The sequence below is a fragment of the Catharus ustulatus genome, chromosome 2, assembly GCF_009819885.2.
Source record: "Catharus ustulatus isolate bCatUst1 chromosome 2, bCatUst1.pri.v2, whole genome shotgun sequence".
NCBI classification, from domain to species: domain Eukaryota; kingdom Metazoa; phylum Chordata; class Aves; order Passeriformes; family Turdidae; genus Catharus; species Catharus ustulatus.
In genome coordinates, this window is record NC_046222.1 from 61,675,273 (window position 1) to 61,694,141 (window position 18,869).

General features: G+C 38.6%; 1 protein-coding gene across 2 annotated transcripts in view; it reads left to right on the plus strand.

Annotated features, from left to right (window-relative positions):
• VWA8 (von Willebrand factor A domain containing 8) overlaps positions 1-18,869 on the plus strand; it is a 192,349-nt gene that overhangs the window by 35,564 nt on the left and 137,916 nt on the right. For both annotated transcript variants that reach the window (XM_033051539.2, XM_042778991.1), the window contains exons 5-12: positions 1,333-1,500; positions 3,354-3,518; positions 5,116-5,165; positions 5,487-5,595; positions 8,458-8,562; positions 16,301-16,432; positions 17,742-17,876; positions 17,958-18,035. In XM_033051539.2, coding sequence (XP_032907430.1) covers positions 1,333-1,500; positions 3,354-3,518; positions 5,116-5,165; positions 5,487-5,595; positions 8,458-8,562; positions 16,301-16,432; positions 17,742-17,876; positions 17,958-18,035 — 942 coding nt within the window. The remainder of the gene's footprint in view (positions 1-1,332; positions 1,501-3,353; positions 3,519-5,115; positions 5,166-5,486; positions 5,596-8,457; positions 8,563-16,300; positions 16,433-17,741; positions 17,877-17,957; positions 18,036-18,869) is intronic.

Genomic DNA, 18,869 nt, shown 5'->3' on the forward strand with positions numbered 1-18,869 from the left:
AACACCCTGCCTGACAGGATGTCAGGTTGTACTCTGACTTTGTCAGGGTTTGGAGTTTGTTTCTTTGTAGTACTGTATTTCTATTTTAATTTCCCTAGGAAAGAACTGTTATTCCTAATTCTCATATCTTTACCTGAAAGCCCCTTGATTTCAAAATTATAATAATTTGGAGGGAGGGGGTTTACATTCTCCATTTCAAAGAGAAGTTCCTGCCTTTCTCAGCAGACACCTGTCCTCCAAACTAAAACAGCAACTTTTAGTTCTTTGTCCATATATAAGCCGCACCTGATTATAAACCACATTTCCGGGTTTGGACCAAAATTTTAGTCAAAATGGTACGGCTTATAATCGTGAAATTACTGTAAACTTTTGCAACTCAGAAGAAGATAAGAACACATTGTATTTTAGAGTCTTTTACTGAGCAATAATTGTAAATATTAGCTATCAAGTGTACTTAATATACTTGAGTTAATGTCATTGTAACAAAGTTGCACAAAACTGCCAGCAACAGAGGTTAGTTTTACATTTTGGCTCCATGGTAAGGAACAGCCATATATAAATGACCAACAAAATAGAAAATAAACCATTTTCTAACCCTAATTTTTCAAAGGATTATCAAGTTAATGGCTGCATTTTTATTCTGGTTTTGTAGAAGACCATTCAGGTGGGGAACATAATTTTAAATTAAATTAATGCTTTTAATTTTATCACTCTTTAAAAAGTCTGATTATTTGTGGCAGTGTTTTTGCTTTCATCATCCATGTTTGGTTTCAACAGACTTACATTCTAATAAAACTAAAGTGAGGATTCATACTGAGGATGAATTTTGCTAGTTCATGTTCAGAAAAATATAAAGGAATACTGGACTTTTTTCCTAAACATTTTAATATAATTGTAAATAGGTAAAACCCCCTTGATTGTAGGTATTCTGTTAAAAATGCTATCCTGGAATTGTTTGGTGGTGTTGAAATATTCGAAAATATTATATCACATCAAAAAGAAAGGATACCACATATATATACTGTGTTTAGTCTAGAACTCTGCAAGGTTTTATATCTTATTCTGTTGGCACAAAATACTGGAACTTATTTCTGTCTGTCCCTATAATAGTTAGGCAGTGAAACTCCAGCTCATGAACGTGTAGCACTGTTAAAGGTGGTCAGATATCACCCTTCCTGATCACTACTGATATGAGTCACGTTGATTCTTACTGAAATAAATGTTGTTTTGGCAAAGTTCTTGGAAGAACTTGGAGGTTCTTTTTCAACATGAGTGTATTAATTATGCAAAGTTTATTTCTATTAAAATATTGTTGTTTGGTTTTTTTTAAAGTGTGCAGTTCGTGCAGCTACTGAAGGCAGAATCCTTGTTCTGGAAGGCTTGGAGAAGGCTGAGCGGAATGTCCTGCCAGTGTTAAACAATTTGCTGGAGAATAGGGAAATGCAGCTTGAAGATGGTCGTTTTCTCATGGCTGCAGATCGTTATGACAAACTTTTGCAGGTATGGAAATGATCTTTGAATTTTCTCTTTTTTTTCCCCCTCCTCTTCTTGGTAGTGCTGGAATATTATTGTGAAGGAGAGAGTACTTAGGAGTCAAATGGGGGAAACCACACCAAGGTTTCAGCAATTTTTTTGATATTGTCTACATGTGAAAAAGGATAGTCCATGTTAAACTTACATGAAGCCTGTATGTTTCTAAAATGTGAAAGCCACGTTGTGACAATAACTCAGATGTCCTTGTGAAAAAACATTTAAGTTGAAGTTGTTGCCATGAAGTTCAGATAATGCTTCATGGTGGTAACCTTGTTGCTAAGCTTTTAAAATATTAGGATACTAAAAGAATGAGGTCAAGAATGAGTATCTCTGTATTTGGTCATTATATTGGTGCTGTTTTGCCTTTAATTTACTAAAGTATATGTAAACAGCAGTCAATATAAAATGGTTGGATGCTTTTCCTTTGATAGGAAATGGGGATTTCAGTGTCTGCTGTCATTACTGCTTTAAATAATTTTCATTTGTTTGGGCTTTGAGTACCACTGCTTGGGTGCTACTCTTCATGGGGTTTTTTTTTTTGAGAGTTTCAGTAGTACTTTGCATCTTAGTTCCATGTACTGTAGTTTCCAGTTGCATACCTCTCAGTCTGACACCTGCTTCCTCACCTTCCTCACCTGTCACACCTGTGGTTAGGTGTATGATTCAAACCTAGGTGGCAAAGCAAGGACATTTGCAATAAGCTTTCACTCACTGATCTTGATTGTATGAAGTTGCCAGCTCTGCTGAAGTACCCTGAAAATATATCATTATTATGCTGTTCATCTGTGGTTAAAATTCCTCTGATCCATGTGTTTTCAAAAAGATTTTTGTAGTATTTAATTAGTAGGTACAGTTACTGGAAGCATTATTATTATATTTTAAAAACAAGCCTTTAAAATGTATTTGTATTTAAAAAATGAAAATGAGAATTCGAACTTAGATTTGGTTGTAAAACATCTCTCTTCCTTTTAAACACTTTTCTAATGATTAAATGTTTCAAAACAAGTGCCTCAGGCACACTGATGATAGTATATGAATTAAATAAATCTCTTGCTGTAATGCTAAATCTAATATTGTTGTTTTGTTGTTTGGGGACTATTGTATCATATAAACTAATGTTCAATTTTGCTTCTCCTGTGTGAATAGTTACTGAGCATTTCAATCTGAAAGAAATGTATTCGTATATAGTTTCAGGGAGGACAACTGTGATATGGGTAGATAGGGAGCCTTTTTGTATGCAAAGAATCCTTTGTTTGACATAATACAACATATAATGTCCTCATGAAGGAGACTAGTTCTGTATTATTTCATATAATAAAGTATAATTTGTGAATGAAACTTCTAAAATGGAGATTTTAGTTGCCTTTACATTTGTAAGATAGGGGAAGAAGTAAAAAACCTTGTTCATTGCAATACACTTCTAATGTATCAGAATAAAATATATTTTGTGGTCAGTTTATTTCCTGTTCTTTGTAAAAAGAATGTTGTATTTGTACATTTTCACAAGATGTAAGGTAACATCACAACAGGCCCCATCATCTCTAGGGTTTTTGGTCAGAATGCTACAGGTTTGAAAGCTGTACCTAATTAGTAATTTTTTCTGTGATCATTTTGGAAAAACTTGTTTTTGTTGTCCACAGATTTGACCAGTTCAACTCTTGCTAGTCACTCTGCATCAAAGATGAGAACATTTGAGAACATTACCACATTCAGGCTGGGGGACTGGGGCTTTTAGTTGAGCTGGAGCTTAGTCATCATAAGTTTTTAGTGGCGCAATGTGGGTTTTTTTCCTTCCTGTTGCTTTGTCTTAATTTATTTAGGAGCATACAAAATCAGAGTTAGATGCCTGGAAGATTGTTCGGGTTAGTGAAGACTTTCGAGTGATAGCCTTGGGCCTACCAGTACCTAAATACTCTGGTAACCCTTTGGATCCACCCCTTCGCTCTCGATTTCAAGCTAGAGATGTTTATCATCTGCCCTTTAAGGTGAGTGTGGTAGCAGAAGACTGGATCATTTGTATTGAGGAGAGGTAATACCTTGATGTTATGTTCTACTTGCTTCACTTCTGAAAAGAGTTCTTGGATAACAAATTTATCTGGAAGTTTTCTTAAGTTATCTTAAAGTTTTCGTATTTTTGTATTGAATAATAAATTCCTGACGTGCAGTCTTAGAGTTCCCATGGAACAGTGAAGCAGAAAAGTAACTTCCATAACACAACCCTAAAAGAAAGAATTTGATCTTTTTTATTCTTAAATCAAATTACAGTAAATTCACGAATACAAGCCGCACTGATTATAAGCCGCATCTCTGGGTCTTGGCAAACATTTCGGTTTTTGTCCATAGATAAGCCGCACCCGAATATAAGCCGCTTTGTCGTTCGCAGCGAGGACCTGCGTGCAATTAGTAACAGAACCGCGGGAGGGCGGGGTTTACTGGCTGAGCTAAGGCTGTGCAGGCTCGGCCCGCTAGGGGCCGCTGACAGGGCCAGATGGCCCAGCCCGGTGCTGCCGCTCGGGGCCGGCCGCCGCTGCCCCTGGGCTCGGTCACCCCGGGTCGGCGCTGCCCCGCGGTGGGAGGCAGGGACGGAGCTTCCCCCGCTCCTACGGCAGCGGCGGCGGGCGGGGACGGAGCTTTCCCGCGCCCGTGGCGCCGGCGGCGGGCAGGGACGGCGTTTCCCCGCTCCTGCCGCGGCGGCGGCGGGCGGGGACAAAGCACCCCGTCGGCTCCCCGAGCCGCGGCAATGGCGGCGCGCGCTTCCCCCCCCTCCCTGGGCCACGGCAATGGCTGCGCGGGGCTCCCGTCGGCTCCCCGGGCCGCAGCAATGGCTTCCGCGGGGCTCCCGTCGGCTCCCCGAGCCGCAGCAATGGCGGCGCCGGCTTCCCCCCCCCCCCCCGGGCCACGGCAATGGCGGCGCGCGCTTTTCCCCCCTCCCCGGGCCGCAGCAATGGCGGCGCCGGCTTCCTCCCCCCTCCCCGGGCCGCGGCAATGGCGGCGCGGGCTTCTCCCCCCCTCCCCGGGCCGCGGTAGGGGCGGCCCGGGTCCCCCCTCTCCTCCCCGGGCCGCGGTAGGGGCGGCCCGGGTCCCCCCTCTCCTCCCCGGGCCGCGGTAGGGGCGGCCCGGGTCCCCCCTCTCCTCCCCGGGCCGCAGCAATGGCGGCGCCGGGCCCCCCCCGTCTCTCCCCTGGGCTGTGGCAGAGGAGGAAAGAGAGCTCTCCCGCCTCTCTCCCCGCCCCCCGTGCTGCCTACAGGGAGCCAGGCTCCACCTGCGGTGCAACAAAGTAGCGATTTGTAACAATCGCAAAATGCCGACTTTGCAGCTGCTCGGCTCAGCACTCTGGCAGGCACTTCTGAGGTTGTATTAGCCGCTCCTGATTATTAACCGCATTTCCGGTTTAGGAGCAAAATCTTAGTCAAATTGGTGCGGCTTGTATTCGTGAAATTACTGTAATTCTGTGTCAAGGGCTTGGTAGAATCCTCATGTCTAAATTAGAGGGAAAGATAGAAGATGCTTCATATCATGACCTGTGACCCATAGTATGATGCCAAAATTAATTTACTCTGTGATTTTATCTTCTATTTCCAGGACCATCTTCAGCTATTATATTCAATAGGATCAAACATTTCCACTGAGAGGTAATTTTTCATAATTAAAAAAAAAAAAATTGAATTAAGAAGCTATGTCCTTTCAGGATTCCATGCTATTTTTGTGTCTCTATCACCACATGGAGACCAGAAGTGAAAAAAATTTTAATATGTGTGGGCATATGCTGACACAGTTTTTTGTATGCAGCCTTCATATAGTGAATCTTTAGTGTTTTAGAACTTTGGTCACATCTTACTTGTGTGCACTCAGAAGTAGTTTCAGCATATTTTACTATATTTAACTTTTTATGCTTTACTATTTTAAATGCAGATAGCATGTATAAAACTCTGTAATTACTTTTTCATATTCAGAATTTCTCAGCTCCTGTCTTTTGCTACAACTCTCTGCTCTCAAGAATCTTCTACATTGGGACTTCCAGATTTTCCTTTAGACAGCTTATCGGCTGCAGTTCAGATTTTGGTATGTACATACACGTGCTGTGAAACTGTATGGACTTAAAATTTCTCAGAATTAGATCTGGTTTATTCATTTTGTTATAAGAAGAATAACATGAATATTTTAAAAAAACCCTGAAAAAACTAAGAATAGTTGAAGGGAGAAAAGTCTCAGATATCTCTGAATAATACTTTAATTGAACATATAGCATAATACTGAAGAACAAAGTATGGTATGACATAAGATTTGTATTGTTTATTAAACGTATGTTAGTAATCAATTTATTCACCCCCGCAGTAAATCACCTTACCTGACTTCAGGGCATCTACAGTATATCTGATGGCACTGAGATAGTGAGTGCAGAGAAATAAAAAAACCACGACCTAAAAGTGCTTTGGATTTAATGTTACCCGTGTAAATCAGATTGATTGCATTACAAAAAACCTATTGCACTCCACTGACACCTTAAAGCACCCAAAGCAAATGTGGGCATAGGAAACAGTTAAATTGTATGAGATGAAGCCTACATTAGTTTCATTTGGGCTGACTGGTGGATTTAGAATGAACAGAAATGGAGAATTATGTGAAGATGCAGGCTGTGCACACTCAAAGATACAGTGCTTGCTGATAGCTAAGTCCGGAGAGAAATAGGAATTGCACATTTGCAGAGTTCACAGTGACAGCTCAGGACTAAAGCTGTATCAGTTTTTCTGCTTTCCTGGATAGTCCTTTGTCCCTTGGACTTTGTAATTACGTGGAAAAAAGTCAAAGAGAACATTGAAGGTGCCTCCTGAAGGATGTCACAGACATGAGATCTGTATAAAGAGAGAGAAGTTGGTGCCCTTTTGCATGCAGGAAGTTATGGTCAACCCAGGAGGGTAAAGTACCAGGAGAATTTCTCAGACCCACTCTCAAAGGTGCAGGGGTCTGCAGGAGGAACTCTGGATAATTCTCTTTGTCTCAAGTGCAGTCATTTTACCTCTGGTCTGTTCAGCAGCAGATCACTTCTTATGTATTTTATATTGGATTGTATACATTAAAACATATCAATTACTTGTGTTACTGTGGTGCTCAATCCCCTCAGTTGTGCTGGATGCTTACAGATAGAATTAGTTTTCTGAATTAGAGGTCCTACATTAGATATTAAGAAGGGATGAATATTTAAGTTCAGTGAAATGAAGTAGTATTTGAGGGCTTTGGGAAAAATATACTGTTGGATTTTGATATAAATTGCAACTTTTTACACTTTTGAGCCACAAAATGAAAAATTATTTTTAAATGAATGCCAGATGGCTTTCAGAATTACAGAAAGAAAATGAGCCTTAAGCTATTATCTAAACTATGGAGTGAAGGAAGCATTTTATTTTACATTAGAGAATGTGAAATGTTACCGTTGTATGACAGTGTCTTTTGTAGGTAAATGGAAACTGTTTATTTTAGAGTTAGTTTTAATCCCTTGGGTTTCTAAGCTGTGCTCAGTGATTTCAAGCTACATCATTTTTCCTTTGTGTGCTGGGTCAGTGCCACACTCTGCTTCTAGTTTAGTTAATCTAACTGTGCAAAAGTGTGAAAAGAGTGCATTGTGATGAGTGGTTTCTTATCTTCTGTCATAGTCACGCAGTTCCAAAACATAATTTCTTAGTTTGAGAACTCCTGCCTGACAAAAGGGAAATTTTTTTTGTAGGATCTTGTTCTGAAGCGGCTTATTTTATACATTCCATTGTAATTATTACTAATTTGAGATAATGTGGAAAAATTACATAGTATGTCTTTATATATAGATGGAGGGCTTTTAAAATGCAATAGAGGGCTCCTTGATCCTTGAAGCTGTACATTGAATATAGTGCAATAAATGGTTTATTTTTACTGGGTTTTTTTAAATGTGGAACATTATAAATAGTGTTACTGCTTATAAATTGAATTACGCATTTCATAAAATATGCGTCTCCTGGCTTCATTTTCAAGGAACTCTTCTTTCAGTTGTGTGCTTATGTAAATCTAAGTGTATAACTGAAAATTAGTTAATTTCATTTGAATTGTTTTATTTGCTTTCATGAAGGCTTAAAAAGATAGTGCTGGTCAAATGACTGTTTTCCGTTAGTGTTACACACAAGTAGTCCTTAAAAATGTGCAAGTCATTTTTGAAGCAAACAATCAATACTTAAGCTAGAGAGTTTGAAATGCCTTTTTTTACCAGGAAAGCTTTGTGTCTTCAGTAGTCATAAATGCATTTCTTTTTCTCTATTGCTACGGCAAAATAATCATTTTGCTAGTTCAGGCAGCAATTGACAGAAGACTTAGTACTTAAATCTAACAAGGAGATAGTAAAAAAAAAAAAATTCGGGTTTTTTTTCAGCAGGAAGTGCAAGCATACTTATTTATTCTTTTCAAAACAAAACAGTTTGATTAAAACTGCTCAGAAATTTCTATGAACTGATTTGTTAAGTAGAATTGGTACAATATAATAGAATCAAAATTAAATACTATAAATTGCTGTCAGTGTGTAAATCATTATTGAGATACAGATTTCCTGTCATATGGTTTCTTTTCTAGTAGTACTGTGGATTTATCTGTGGTGGGATTTGTCTCTCTTGGCCATATTTGTCTTTAGGTATCTGAGCCAATCACTGTAGCTTCCATTTAAGCACAAGAAAGAAAATAATTTTTAGGACATAGTTCTTCTAATCTCCTTTGGATATTTAAATTATAATGAATTACACCTGAGAAGTGCCTGTTTCGACATCTAGTCAAATACTGCTTGTAGTGGTCCTTTGTACATTGCCCTTACAGTCTTATTTTAATTTCAAAGCTCTGCAGAATTTTGGGTTAATGGCTGGTGGCAGAATGACCCAATAATTTTTTCAATTTTTTTAAATTTTATATTAGGATTCCTTTCCTATGATGTCAATCCAGCATGTTATTGACCGGCTTTACCCCTATAATCTTTTCCTTGGAAAGGAAGGCAGGACTGCAGTCAAAGACATGTTAAAAGTAAGTATTGAATGGTATATTTATATTATAATTCTAGGGAGTTATAGATTATGGCAGTAACTCTCCTGACTAATGGTATGACCTGGTTTGGGCAAATTTTGGGAGGAAACTTAAAAAGCAGTCTTTTCTGGAAAGCAAATTCAAGTTGTTCCCCCCCAACTGGTTTGGGAGGTACACCTCCTTCAAGAAAAGTGGAAAAAACTGTTTATTTAACAAGCAAAGTATTCACAAACATGGAATAATGAAAAGGATTAAAGGATAAAACCTGTCGCTGTTCTGAGGAGATGGCAAATTGATCAAGTCCTTATTGTGGGAGGTAACTCTTCTCTCTCAGTCTCTTGTCAATCCCTCCTTTGCTGGAAAATGCCATGTCCAAGGCTCCAGCAGGCCACAGCTGTGGGCTCCCAGTGTTCTTCTGTGTTTTCAGTCCCAGAGCAGGGCTAATCAGTTCCAAGAAAAAGGAACGTCACAGTCAGGGAACTTCTCTGCCTCAACTAGCTAAAAGCTAACTAAAAGCAAAGGAGAGCTCTCTCAGGCAGCATGCACTGAGAGAGCGAGGAATTCCAGGGAGTGAAAATTAAGTTTCTGCACACACAAACTGTGTGCCACCGCTTCCCCCTCCCTTCACTCTTGCTTCTGGTTTTAAGGGTGCAGAACTTATTTCTGGGTTAAACAGATGAATGGGGATACCATTCAGCATCAAAAAGTCATCCCAGGACATTGTACTTCGTTACTTCTGTATAAAAATAGAAATCTTAGGTAAATTAGATGGCTACATTATTGCTGATGCTTAAAACTTTCATAACAGTATTTTAAAAAACCATCATCAGCTAATTAATTTCATTATAGTGAAACGTGAAACCTCTACGATCTTTGGAATATTTAGACTTTTCAGTTAGAGTATGAAAGAATCCTCATTATATATAAAAGTGGTTAATTAATTTGAAAGTACAGTAATTTCACGATTATAAGCCGCACCATTTGACTAAAATTTAGCTCCCACCCCGGAAATGCGGCTTACACTCAGGAGCAGCTAATATGTGAAAAATTTTCTGAAATTTCCGACCCCAGAAGTGCATCCGAGGTGCTGAGCCGAGCACCTGTCAGTAAAACCTGGCATTGCGCGATTGTTACAAACTGGTTACTCTGTTGCACGGCAGGTGCAGGAGGGCTCCATGCCGGCAGCACGGGGTGGGGAGGGGGGCAGGGGTTCCCTCCTTCAGGCTGCGCAGCCGGGGGAGAGGCAGGGGCTCCGTGCTGCCATCCCCGCGGCCCGGGGGGAAAGCGGGGGGCTCCCGCCCCTGCCTGCCAGTGCAGGAGCCAGCAGGGTCCACCCCCGGCTGCCACCACGGGAATGGGGGTGCTCCTTCCCCTCCTGCCGCTGCCACTGTGGGTGCTGACGGGCTCTGTCCCCGCCTGCCACCGCAGGGCAGTGCTGGACCGGGGCGAGCGAGCCCGGCGGCAGCGGCGGTCCCATCGAGCGACCCCGCCGAGCTGGGCCACCTGGCCCCGTCAGCAGCCCCGAGCGGGCTGAGCCCGCACAGCCCGAGCCAGTAAACCCCGCGATCCTACGATTCTGTTACTATTTGGCAACTTGTTGCATGCAGGTCCTCGCTGCGAACGACAGAGCGGCTTATAATCAGGTGCGGCTTATGTATGGACAGAGAATGAAATGTTGCCAACACCCGGAGATGTGGCTTATAGTCAGTGCGGCTTGTAATCGTGAAATTACTGTAGTTACTTGTATGGTTAAGGTAGTCAAATGCTTAAAAAATGCTTTTGACATTTAAGAGGAGATTCTAAAAATGGACAAATACATTCACTATTGCAAGATTATAGATGGTATTGGTCTCTGGATTTGGTCTGTTATTTTTTGTTGCTTGTTGTTGGTCAGATGTTTTGTTGGTTTGTCCATGTTTAATAGAAGTTAAAACCCATAAATTATGATGGGTTATTTCATTTATCTTTTAAAACTTAAGCACATTGTCAGTTTTCTTTAACTTTTTAATGTGTTGTAGGAGTTACATATATTGCTGAAAATTAGCATTAAAGCATTTTAACCAGCTCTTCCAGTCCTGAAAATTAGATACTATTTCTATATTCGTAATTAGAAATAACCAACTATGTAGCTAGCAAATATTTGGTTTCCCTAAAACCAACTTTATGCATCAGGGAAATGTTTGCAGCCCACCCCTGCTGGCGTGTTCTTCCCCCCACCTCGCTCCTCCTTTTTACATTGGAGTTCAGTCCTGTATTCCCTGTGTAACTGGGCTACTCTTCTACTAGTCTTCCTCAGTTCTGGCATGGGCAGTCCTTACATTTGGTTAGAAAGCTGTCCTGAATGACTTGCTAGCTTTTCTGAACCATCAAAGCTGACTCCTGTGGGGTCCTACTTACCACTTCTCTTATGAAACCAATATGGCCTGAAGTGCAGGACCTGAAGTCATTTGTCACTTGCCTTTAACTGTTGCACAGGAACTTCCACCTGGATATGAGGAAGAATTTCTTTACTGTGTGGGTAACCCGGCACTAGGATAGGTTACCCTGAGAGGTTGTGGAGTCTCCCGCACTGGAGATATTCAAGAACCATATGGACACAACCCTTTGCCACATGCTCTGGAAGGACACTGCTTGAGCAGAGAGGTTGGACCAGATGAGCCACTGTGGTGCCTTCTAACCTGACCCATTCAGTGGTTTGGTGTCATGCTTGGTGTCCACCACAGTTTGGGGTGGTTGAAGTTGCCTATAAGAACAATCATCAGTGTAGAAAGAGGCTCTTATCTGTTATCAGAGCAGTAATAGTCACTTCTAATATGCCTTTATTTTAAGTATTTTGTCATTTTGTTTATTCTTTCAATTACAGATGGTGAATGTCTTTGTGTTCAATACTATCGGCTTCATTTTCTTTCCTTTAACTTTGTGTTGTGCATACTTTTGCTTCTTGAATAAGACAGATTGATTTGGCTCTTAATATTTTCTTTCTTAATCTACTTTTAAATACCTCGTTAATAGATTTTTCTGCGTTAATTTTCCTCATTTTGAAAAAAAAATCTTCCTCATCATTACCTTTATAAACTTACTATATCAACGAGTACATATAATCTTATTTGGAATTTTACTCTATTTGCACACCACAAATACCTTAAGAAATACAGAAAATTACTGGTTGTATTGAGGAACATCCATTTATAATAATTTATAATAATAGCACCTCCAGAACTGTATAAATTTTAGTATGAGATTATTTTTTGCATTCTCTAAGAATTGTGAGGGAGAGGAGTCTATCAGAAGCAAGAGTTCTCTTTTCTATGGATTTCCTAAGAGTGTCCAGGTAATAACTGCCACTGAATACTTCTTTCCATGTAAAAGGAAATGCTAATCTTAACTGGGTGGTACCTAGAGTTGAAAAAAAAAAAAAATTACTGAAAGTATGTTGACATTGATGGATTAATTTGTGCATTCAGTCACTTCTTAACATCAGCTAACATTTAAAGAAAAAAACCCCGAATTTCAGGTAATGGAATGTAAAGTTTAGGTGCCAGACTCAGAAGAGGCAGATACGGGGATGTAGTAATATAGCTGATAACATACCCTAATTTCAGGATGTGTTCCCTTTCAGTCGGCTGTTGGAGCTGAGAGGTGAACTAGCCAATGGTTATGCCAAACAGGTAGTTGTGGCAGCTATTAGATGCTCCCTCCGTATGTTTCCCGAAGAGATCATATTCTTAAAGCATTGTCTTCCAAACGTTATCTTCAACTCAGAGAAATCCTTTCCTTATACACCTTGCTTACTGAGGCTGCGCCAAGATCTAGCGATTACTTGTAATTCTCATTAATGATATAATGTGACATATTGACTTACACCTTCCCTGGGAGTGAAGGTAGTTTCTTGAGAGTGTTTGTGGATGAGAAACTTGGTGTGAGCAATGTGAACTTTGAGCCCTGAAAGCCAGCTGTACCCTGGGCTGCATCACAGGCAGTTTGGCCAGCAGATTGAGAGAAGGGATTCTCCTCCATTCCTCTCTAATGGGAGCCCACCTAGAAGAATGTTGAAGATAAAAGGATGTCTATGAACCAGCTTTTTAATTTTATATGAATGCAACTCCTTGTTTCAAACTACTTAGCATAGACAAGAGATTGTGCTTTAATCCAGCATCAACAGTGGTCTTTAGAGGTGCTTAACATACAAAAAGCATTTGTACAAGTGTTACAGTTTGCAGCATTCATTAGTTTACTAGCTTGCAACAGACAGGACAACAGTACCAAAATAAACTTTCTGATGAAAGTGAACTTTCTAATTTGCCTTTGTTTACCCTTATTTGAAGTTTCTGAACTTTGGCAGCTGTATCAATTTGTATTCTGATTCTTAAAGGTGATCCTTAACTCAGAAGATATGACGAAGGAAAATATGAGTTGGTTGGAATTTTGGCCTTCAAAATTATTCTGTACTTTCACAAAATACTGACATGACAAATTATTTTGACTGACAGATGAACATTGAAAATATAATTGTAAAAATTAAGTAAAAAAGTATTTTTTTTTTCTCTGCAAGACTGAGATATGGAGAAATCACTGATTTCAAGATAAACAGCTTCCAGTTAATCATTGTCAAACAATAAGCTTGAAGCATGTATGATGTGTTTCCCACAACACTGGAGTTTTCTGTATGCAACTGAGAGGCTTTTATAAAACTGCTTGGCTTCATTTTGGCTGTGCATTGTGGCAAATAAGAGACTCCACATTTTCTATACTTAATTCTTCGTTGTCCCATAAAATTTTAATATTTTGCTCCAGATTCATGTTTTGGGTTTACTCTTTTAATTCTCATATGCTTTTGTGTGTTGGAAACACCCATTGTTTGGATTTATTTTATCTTCTAATCAGGAGAATCTTTTAATGAAATATTAGAAAAATACATACAGAACAGATTTGCCTTAATAAAGGAGCAAGTCACTTTTAGCCTATATCCCTTTTTAGTTTCACTCTAAAGTCCTAGAATTCTTCTTCATTTCTTTCCATGCTTTGATTAATTCTGTGTTTACTGTCTTGATCTTATATCAAATAAAAGTTTTTTTGTTGCCTTTACTCATTTTTGTATTACTTGCACACCCACTTTAATCTTACCTGACCTCCTCATTGAAAGCTGTTTCCCTGCCTCACAGTACATAGGAATGCTTGTAAGACTGTAATTCTATTTCATGTCTAGATAAGAAAGAATCCTTCAGGATTCTTTTCTCTTCTAAGATATTTCTGTTGCAAATTTTGTTCTAAGGAAGGTTTTATTTCTCTCCTACTCCTTCCGAAGTATTTTATAATCTCTGGGGTTTTGCATTAATAGATGCTCTTAGTACCAATACATACCATTGTAGTGGAATAGACTTCATCTATTAATCCATCCCATCTTGCATTTGCAGTTCCTCTTTTGCTCCATGTGAAGCAGTTCAGTCCTCTGGTTCTGTGGAAAATTCTTTTTCCTTCCTATCCAGAATCTTCCAGCCTTTGGATGACTCTTTTGAATAGCCTAGCTGCCTTGTCGGTTGAGCCGAGTGGTCATCTGCAGCTATGGCTCATTTAAGCTCTCTATTCCTTTGACCAGCTGGATTACTGGTGTATTATTTGCATTTTCCATTTTGAGATATTGCCAATTGTTAGATGCTTCCAAGTGGTGAGAATTCCTCTTCCTTTTTTCCCTAACTTCTACAGTTTGCCTTTTCTCACATGGTGATAGGCATGCAGAACGTGGCCTGATGGTTATGAACTGCCAAACCTCTTCCCTGGTTTTTGGTGACTGATCTATTATTTTTGCTTTCCTCTGAGTCAATGAGGCTGCCTGCTTCTGGCTCTCCAACTATCTCTTAAACTTACTGATACTGAATGCGCTTGGTAGTTGTTCTCTCAAACCACAAATATATTTTCCTTTGCGGCTATCAGGTTGAACATTTTATAGAGGAAGTGTTTAATGTGTTGTACATCCATTTTATGCCACTTTGAATCCATTTCTACCTATCATAATTCTGAATGAAGAGTTGCATCAAAGAGACCCACCTTGGTCTGACAGCCATGGGCAGGTTTGTTTGCTGCTCCTGTTCAGGTGTCGGTGTGTAATTTTCTAGAGGTGTGAGGTTGTTTAATTATGAGAGTATTCAGTTCAGCAACATCTGTGTAATTACATGTGATGAATTTGAATTCAGTTAGATGAATTTAAGTTGTGTAAATTCAGTAACAATTTGCACATAGGCATTCTTCTTTCACTGTCCTGACTTAATGTCTGAAATGCTACAAAACCCTCAACAACAACAAAGAAAACCTTCCCAAAACAAAACAAAAACCCCCCCCCCACTACCTATCGGAAAAACACCTTAGAAATTTTGAACTCCCAAGACCTTTGTGTACAAGTTCTGCTGTTCCTGTTTCTAAATCGTTGTTACCCAGTATCCAGCATCTGCTGCTGCTCTCTCACAGTTAGTCTCTTGTTAATAAGGGATTTTGTTTACAAGCAGTTGGCAATTTTGTATCTAAGCACCCTTGATCTATCTGAAATGCCATTAACTTAGTAAGAATATTGCAATTTATTAATGAAGGCGAGAGTGAGGACATTTGGTAGCTGCTTTCACAGAATTCTAGTTAGAGTTTCTTAGAATCATACTTGGAGATAGTAATCGTAGGCATTCCTGTCCTCTCTTGTTTAAGAATTTAATGGTATCTGAAGTAGACTCAGCTGTTACAATAAGAATATAATTTAGTGCAGCCCTTTGCTAAAGCACATTTCTCTTAAATACGTGTTTACACTTAGGATTTTTGTAGGCTTTTGCTCCAGAATGGAAATTTACAATGTGATGAAGAGAAAAGGCTTTTATAAATATCCTTCTCAGTTTTCTTTTGAAACTGAAATAGACAATGCTATGAATCCTAGTAGTAATAGTACTATATGCCTTTTAAGAGTGATTTTACATTAATGACTTCTGTTAAAAAAATCTGTTTTCTAAGAATTCTAAGGAGTTGGACAGTACTCCTTTTTTCTCTTGTTTACTCAGCTTTCACTCTGTTGAATAAAATGGTTCTATGAATTCAGTGGTTCCATTTATTAGCTTTTTTGTGTGCATAATGCTCCCAGTATGACTCTCCTTACTGAACATTTTTTAAATGGCTTTCATGCTTTCTATGTACAGCAAAAATAAAGGTTACAATGCTGGAAAGAGGATTGAGAAAAGATATGTCCTGTTTCATGTCCTTGATATACCCAGAACATGCTGAAAGCTTAATTTGTATAGGTTGTACTCAATTTTCATTGTATGAGGGAACTAGGGAACTAAGCAAATGCAATGTTTGCTGGTTATTTTTATTAGTACTCAGATGTTTAAATCTACAATTGGTTATAATGAGCTGCAGAGATAGGTGATCTATTATTAAACATGCTAAAGGCTGTGATTAATTTCTTGTATTATTTTAGACTGTCAGGCTAAAAACCTGCAAAGTCACCATGTGACATTTTCACTTTGCATCTTTCACTATAGTCTGAATAAGTATACAATCTCTCTGCTTTGGTTTTAAATGTAAAATATATAGGCCATCAAGAATGTGAACACAGGTATCTGTGCAGTAGAAGTTGAAGTAAATGGATTTAGGACTTCCCAAGCTATTAATCATTAATTGCTTCTGGCATTATTTTAGAAGGAACAGTTTTAAAAACCAGAAAGTTGTATTTAATAAATAATTTCCTCACCTCTGAATTTTACAGCGCTTTGAACTTCAAGATTCAGAAAAACTCTTGTTTCCCATGAAGATTACTAGAGTAGAAAGTGCACATGGAAACAAACCCTTCAAAGCTGATGTAACTGTCCAAATTGGTGAAAAAGAAGTGACATTCCAGGTATGAATTTATATATTCATCAAACTATAATATGTTTTTAAAAATTACTTACTTGTTTTTATCTCTTCAAGAATTTGACACACTTGATACTAAAAGTCATTTGCACTGAACATTTTTTTTTTTGGGTAGAATAACACATGGTATTTATTAGAGACGCATTTTGATACTGGAATATTAGTTTATGGATACACATGATTTTATTTCTAAATAAACTCATAGTTTCCTCCATGTTAATCATTGCAGTTTTGATGAAAAAAAGCCTTTCAATTTTTTTTGTTGTTTTATTGGATTAGAATAGTGGAGAGTACTTATGATGCTCTTAATGCTGCTTTCCCTTTTTCTTTTTGTAAAAACAATAGTCTGTCTTTGTTTACACTTGAAATAAAATCTAATGAGTGCTTGGTAATGTTCCGACACAGGATGTTGGGAAAATGGAACAAAGTAATCACATCCAATATGATTAGTTTGAGTTTCTTCCAATGAAGTTTATGACCTGCTAGGTGGTGAAATAAGTTCTTACTCAGGAAACAGATGCTGATCTGAGAATTTGAAGTTAATGTTGAATTTGGAGAGTCTAGAGAGTCTGTAAAGAAGGTGAAGTAGTGGGAGTCAGAGAGATTATAATAACATTGGTGATGAATATCCTAAGAGAGTTTGTACCGTGACAAAATTAAGAGGGGAATGACAACAAATGGGAATTTTTCAGGAAGAGTTGAGTCTATAGGAATTTGATTCATTTCTGTTCTGAAGCAAAGATTTTTGTTTTCATTTGATATACAGGTGATACATTCTGAAAGTACTTCTGCAGAATGTCTCTCTTATGCTCTCTGAACAGGAGGGCATAAGAAGTTTACAGATGAAACAATTTCCAGACTAGAGCAGGAAGTGGAAATGTAGAGCAAATACCTTAATGTGGTGAACAATTGAAACTCTCTGAAGTTTGGGTCATAGTAGTTCCTTCAGATTAATGGCTTTATCTCTTCCGTGATTCTCTGATGAGCAGTGAATATTGGTAACTTTTTATTTGTCTCTTTCATGAACAGCCTGATGTTCTTTGCATACTCCAATGCAGTAATGGTATTGATTCACATTTTAAAAATTTGTTGGCAAGAGTGGGTGAAGGAGTTTGTCTATTAGAAAGTAGGTGGTTTAATTTTGTGACAGTGACAGTTTCAAGTTTGATGGATGACAATTATCAGCAAAATATTACAGTAGTTTTGGATAAGTATGACCTAGTTCACTCGAAGCTTAGAGTTATCACAGTGTTATGCTTATTTAGCATTTTGATTTCCTTTTTTTTTTCTTATAGGTTCCAGCTGGAACTGGGATGTTAAAAAACCATTTTCAATCAGATACTTTCATAAGGACTTCCAGCCATAATCAACTGTTGGCAGAAATGATGCAATCCCATATGGTTAAAGATATGTGTTTAATTGGAGGAAAAGTAAGAATTTAAATTTCTGTTCTCCTTTCTTCCCCATGATCTTTAGAATTGTAGTCTAATTAATATTTTTTAACTTTTTAGGGCTGTGGGAAAACAGTTATTGCGAAGGAGTTTGCTGATATATTGGGATACAGCATAGAACCTATAATGCTGTACCAGGTAAAGAAACTATCTACTGATGATCATGCTTTAAATATGATCTCAAATGCAGACTTTCTCACAGCACTAAAGGTGTTGAGTGTTTTTGCAAGCCCCAGGCTCTGTCAAGCTTAAGAGCAATGTCATCGCCAGTGGTCATTCAGTACTTATTTGGAAAGAATTGTCTGTCTTAGGCTGTGGTACACTCTAACCTCATGGCATAAGTTGAAAAATTGCAAGATTTAGAAGTAGAATTAGTTAATTTGCTAACTTTTCACACAGAGATCACATGTGTAAGGTTTTCTCCATAACCCTGGAGAAAGAAAGTCCTTAAATAAAATATGAAGTCAAGGGTCTCCTATGACCTTATGAATCAAAATACACCAAATATAACAGGATTTACAGTTCTAACTGAAACAGGATTTACAGTTCTAAGTGATAATTGGCAATGCTGCAGGAAAAGACTAGCATCAGATTTAATGCAATATACTGGTCTCTTTCTTTGTTCTCTTTTCTGCTTTAATTTTTTCCCAGACAGCATGGAGACCTGTAAAGGAGGAAATGGCAGTGGCATCTGATTTGGATGTATACTGGCATGTGGGGAAAACACTGACAGAGATGGTTGGTGAGGTTAAAGGGTTGAAAAAGTGAGAGGAAAACAGAAAAGAGAAATACTGATGATGAAAAAAAGTCAATTTTGTGTTTTCCTGCACTGTTGAGAACCTCTCCAGACAGGATCCCACTGCTTTTCCTTCCCCCTCTGTGTGGCTTCAGCTTATAAGGGTGAAGGTTTTGAACCTCTGTCTGCATAACTGGAGTCAGACAGATAACTTCTACCCTTTTCTTATGCGTTAA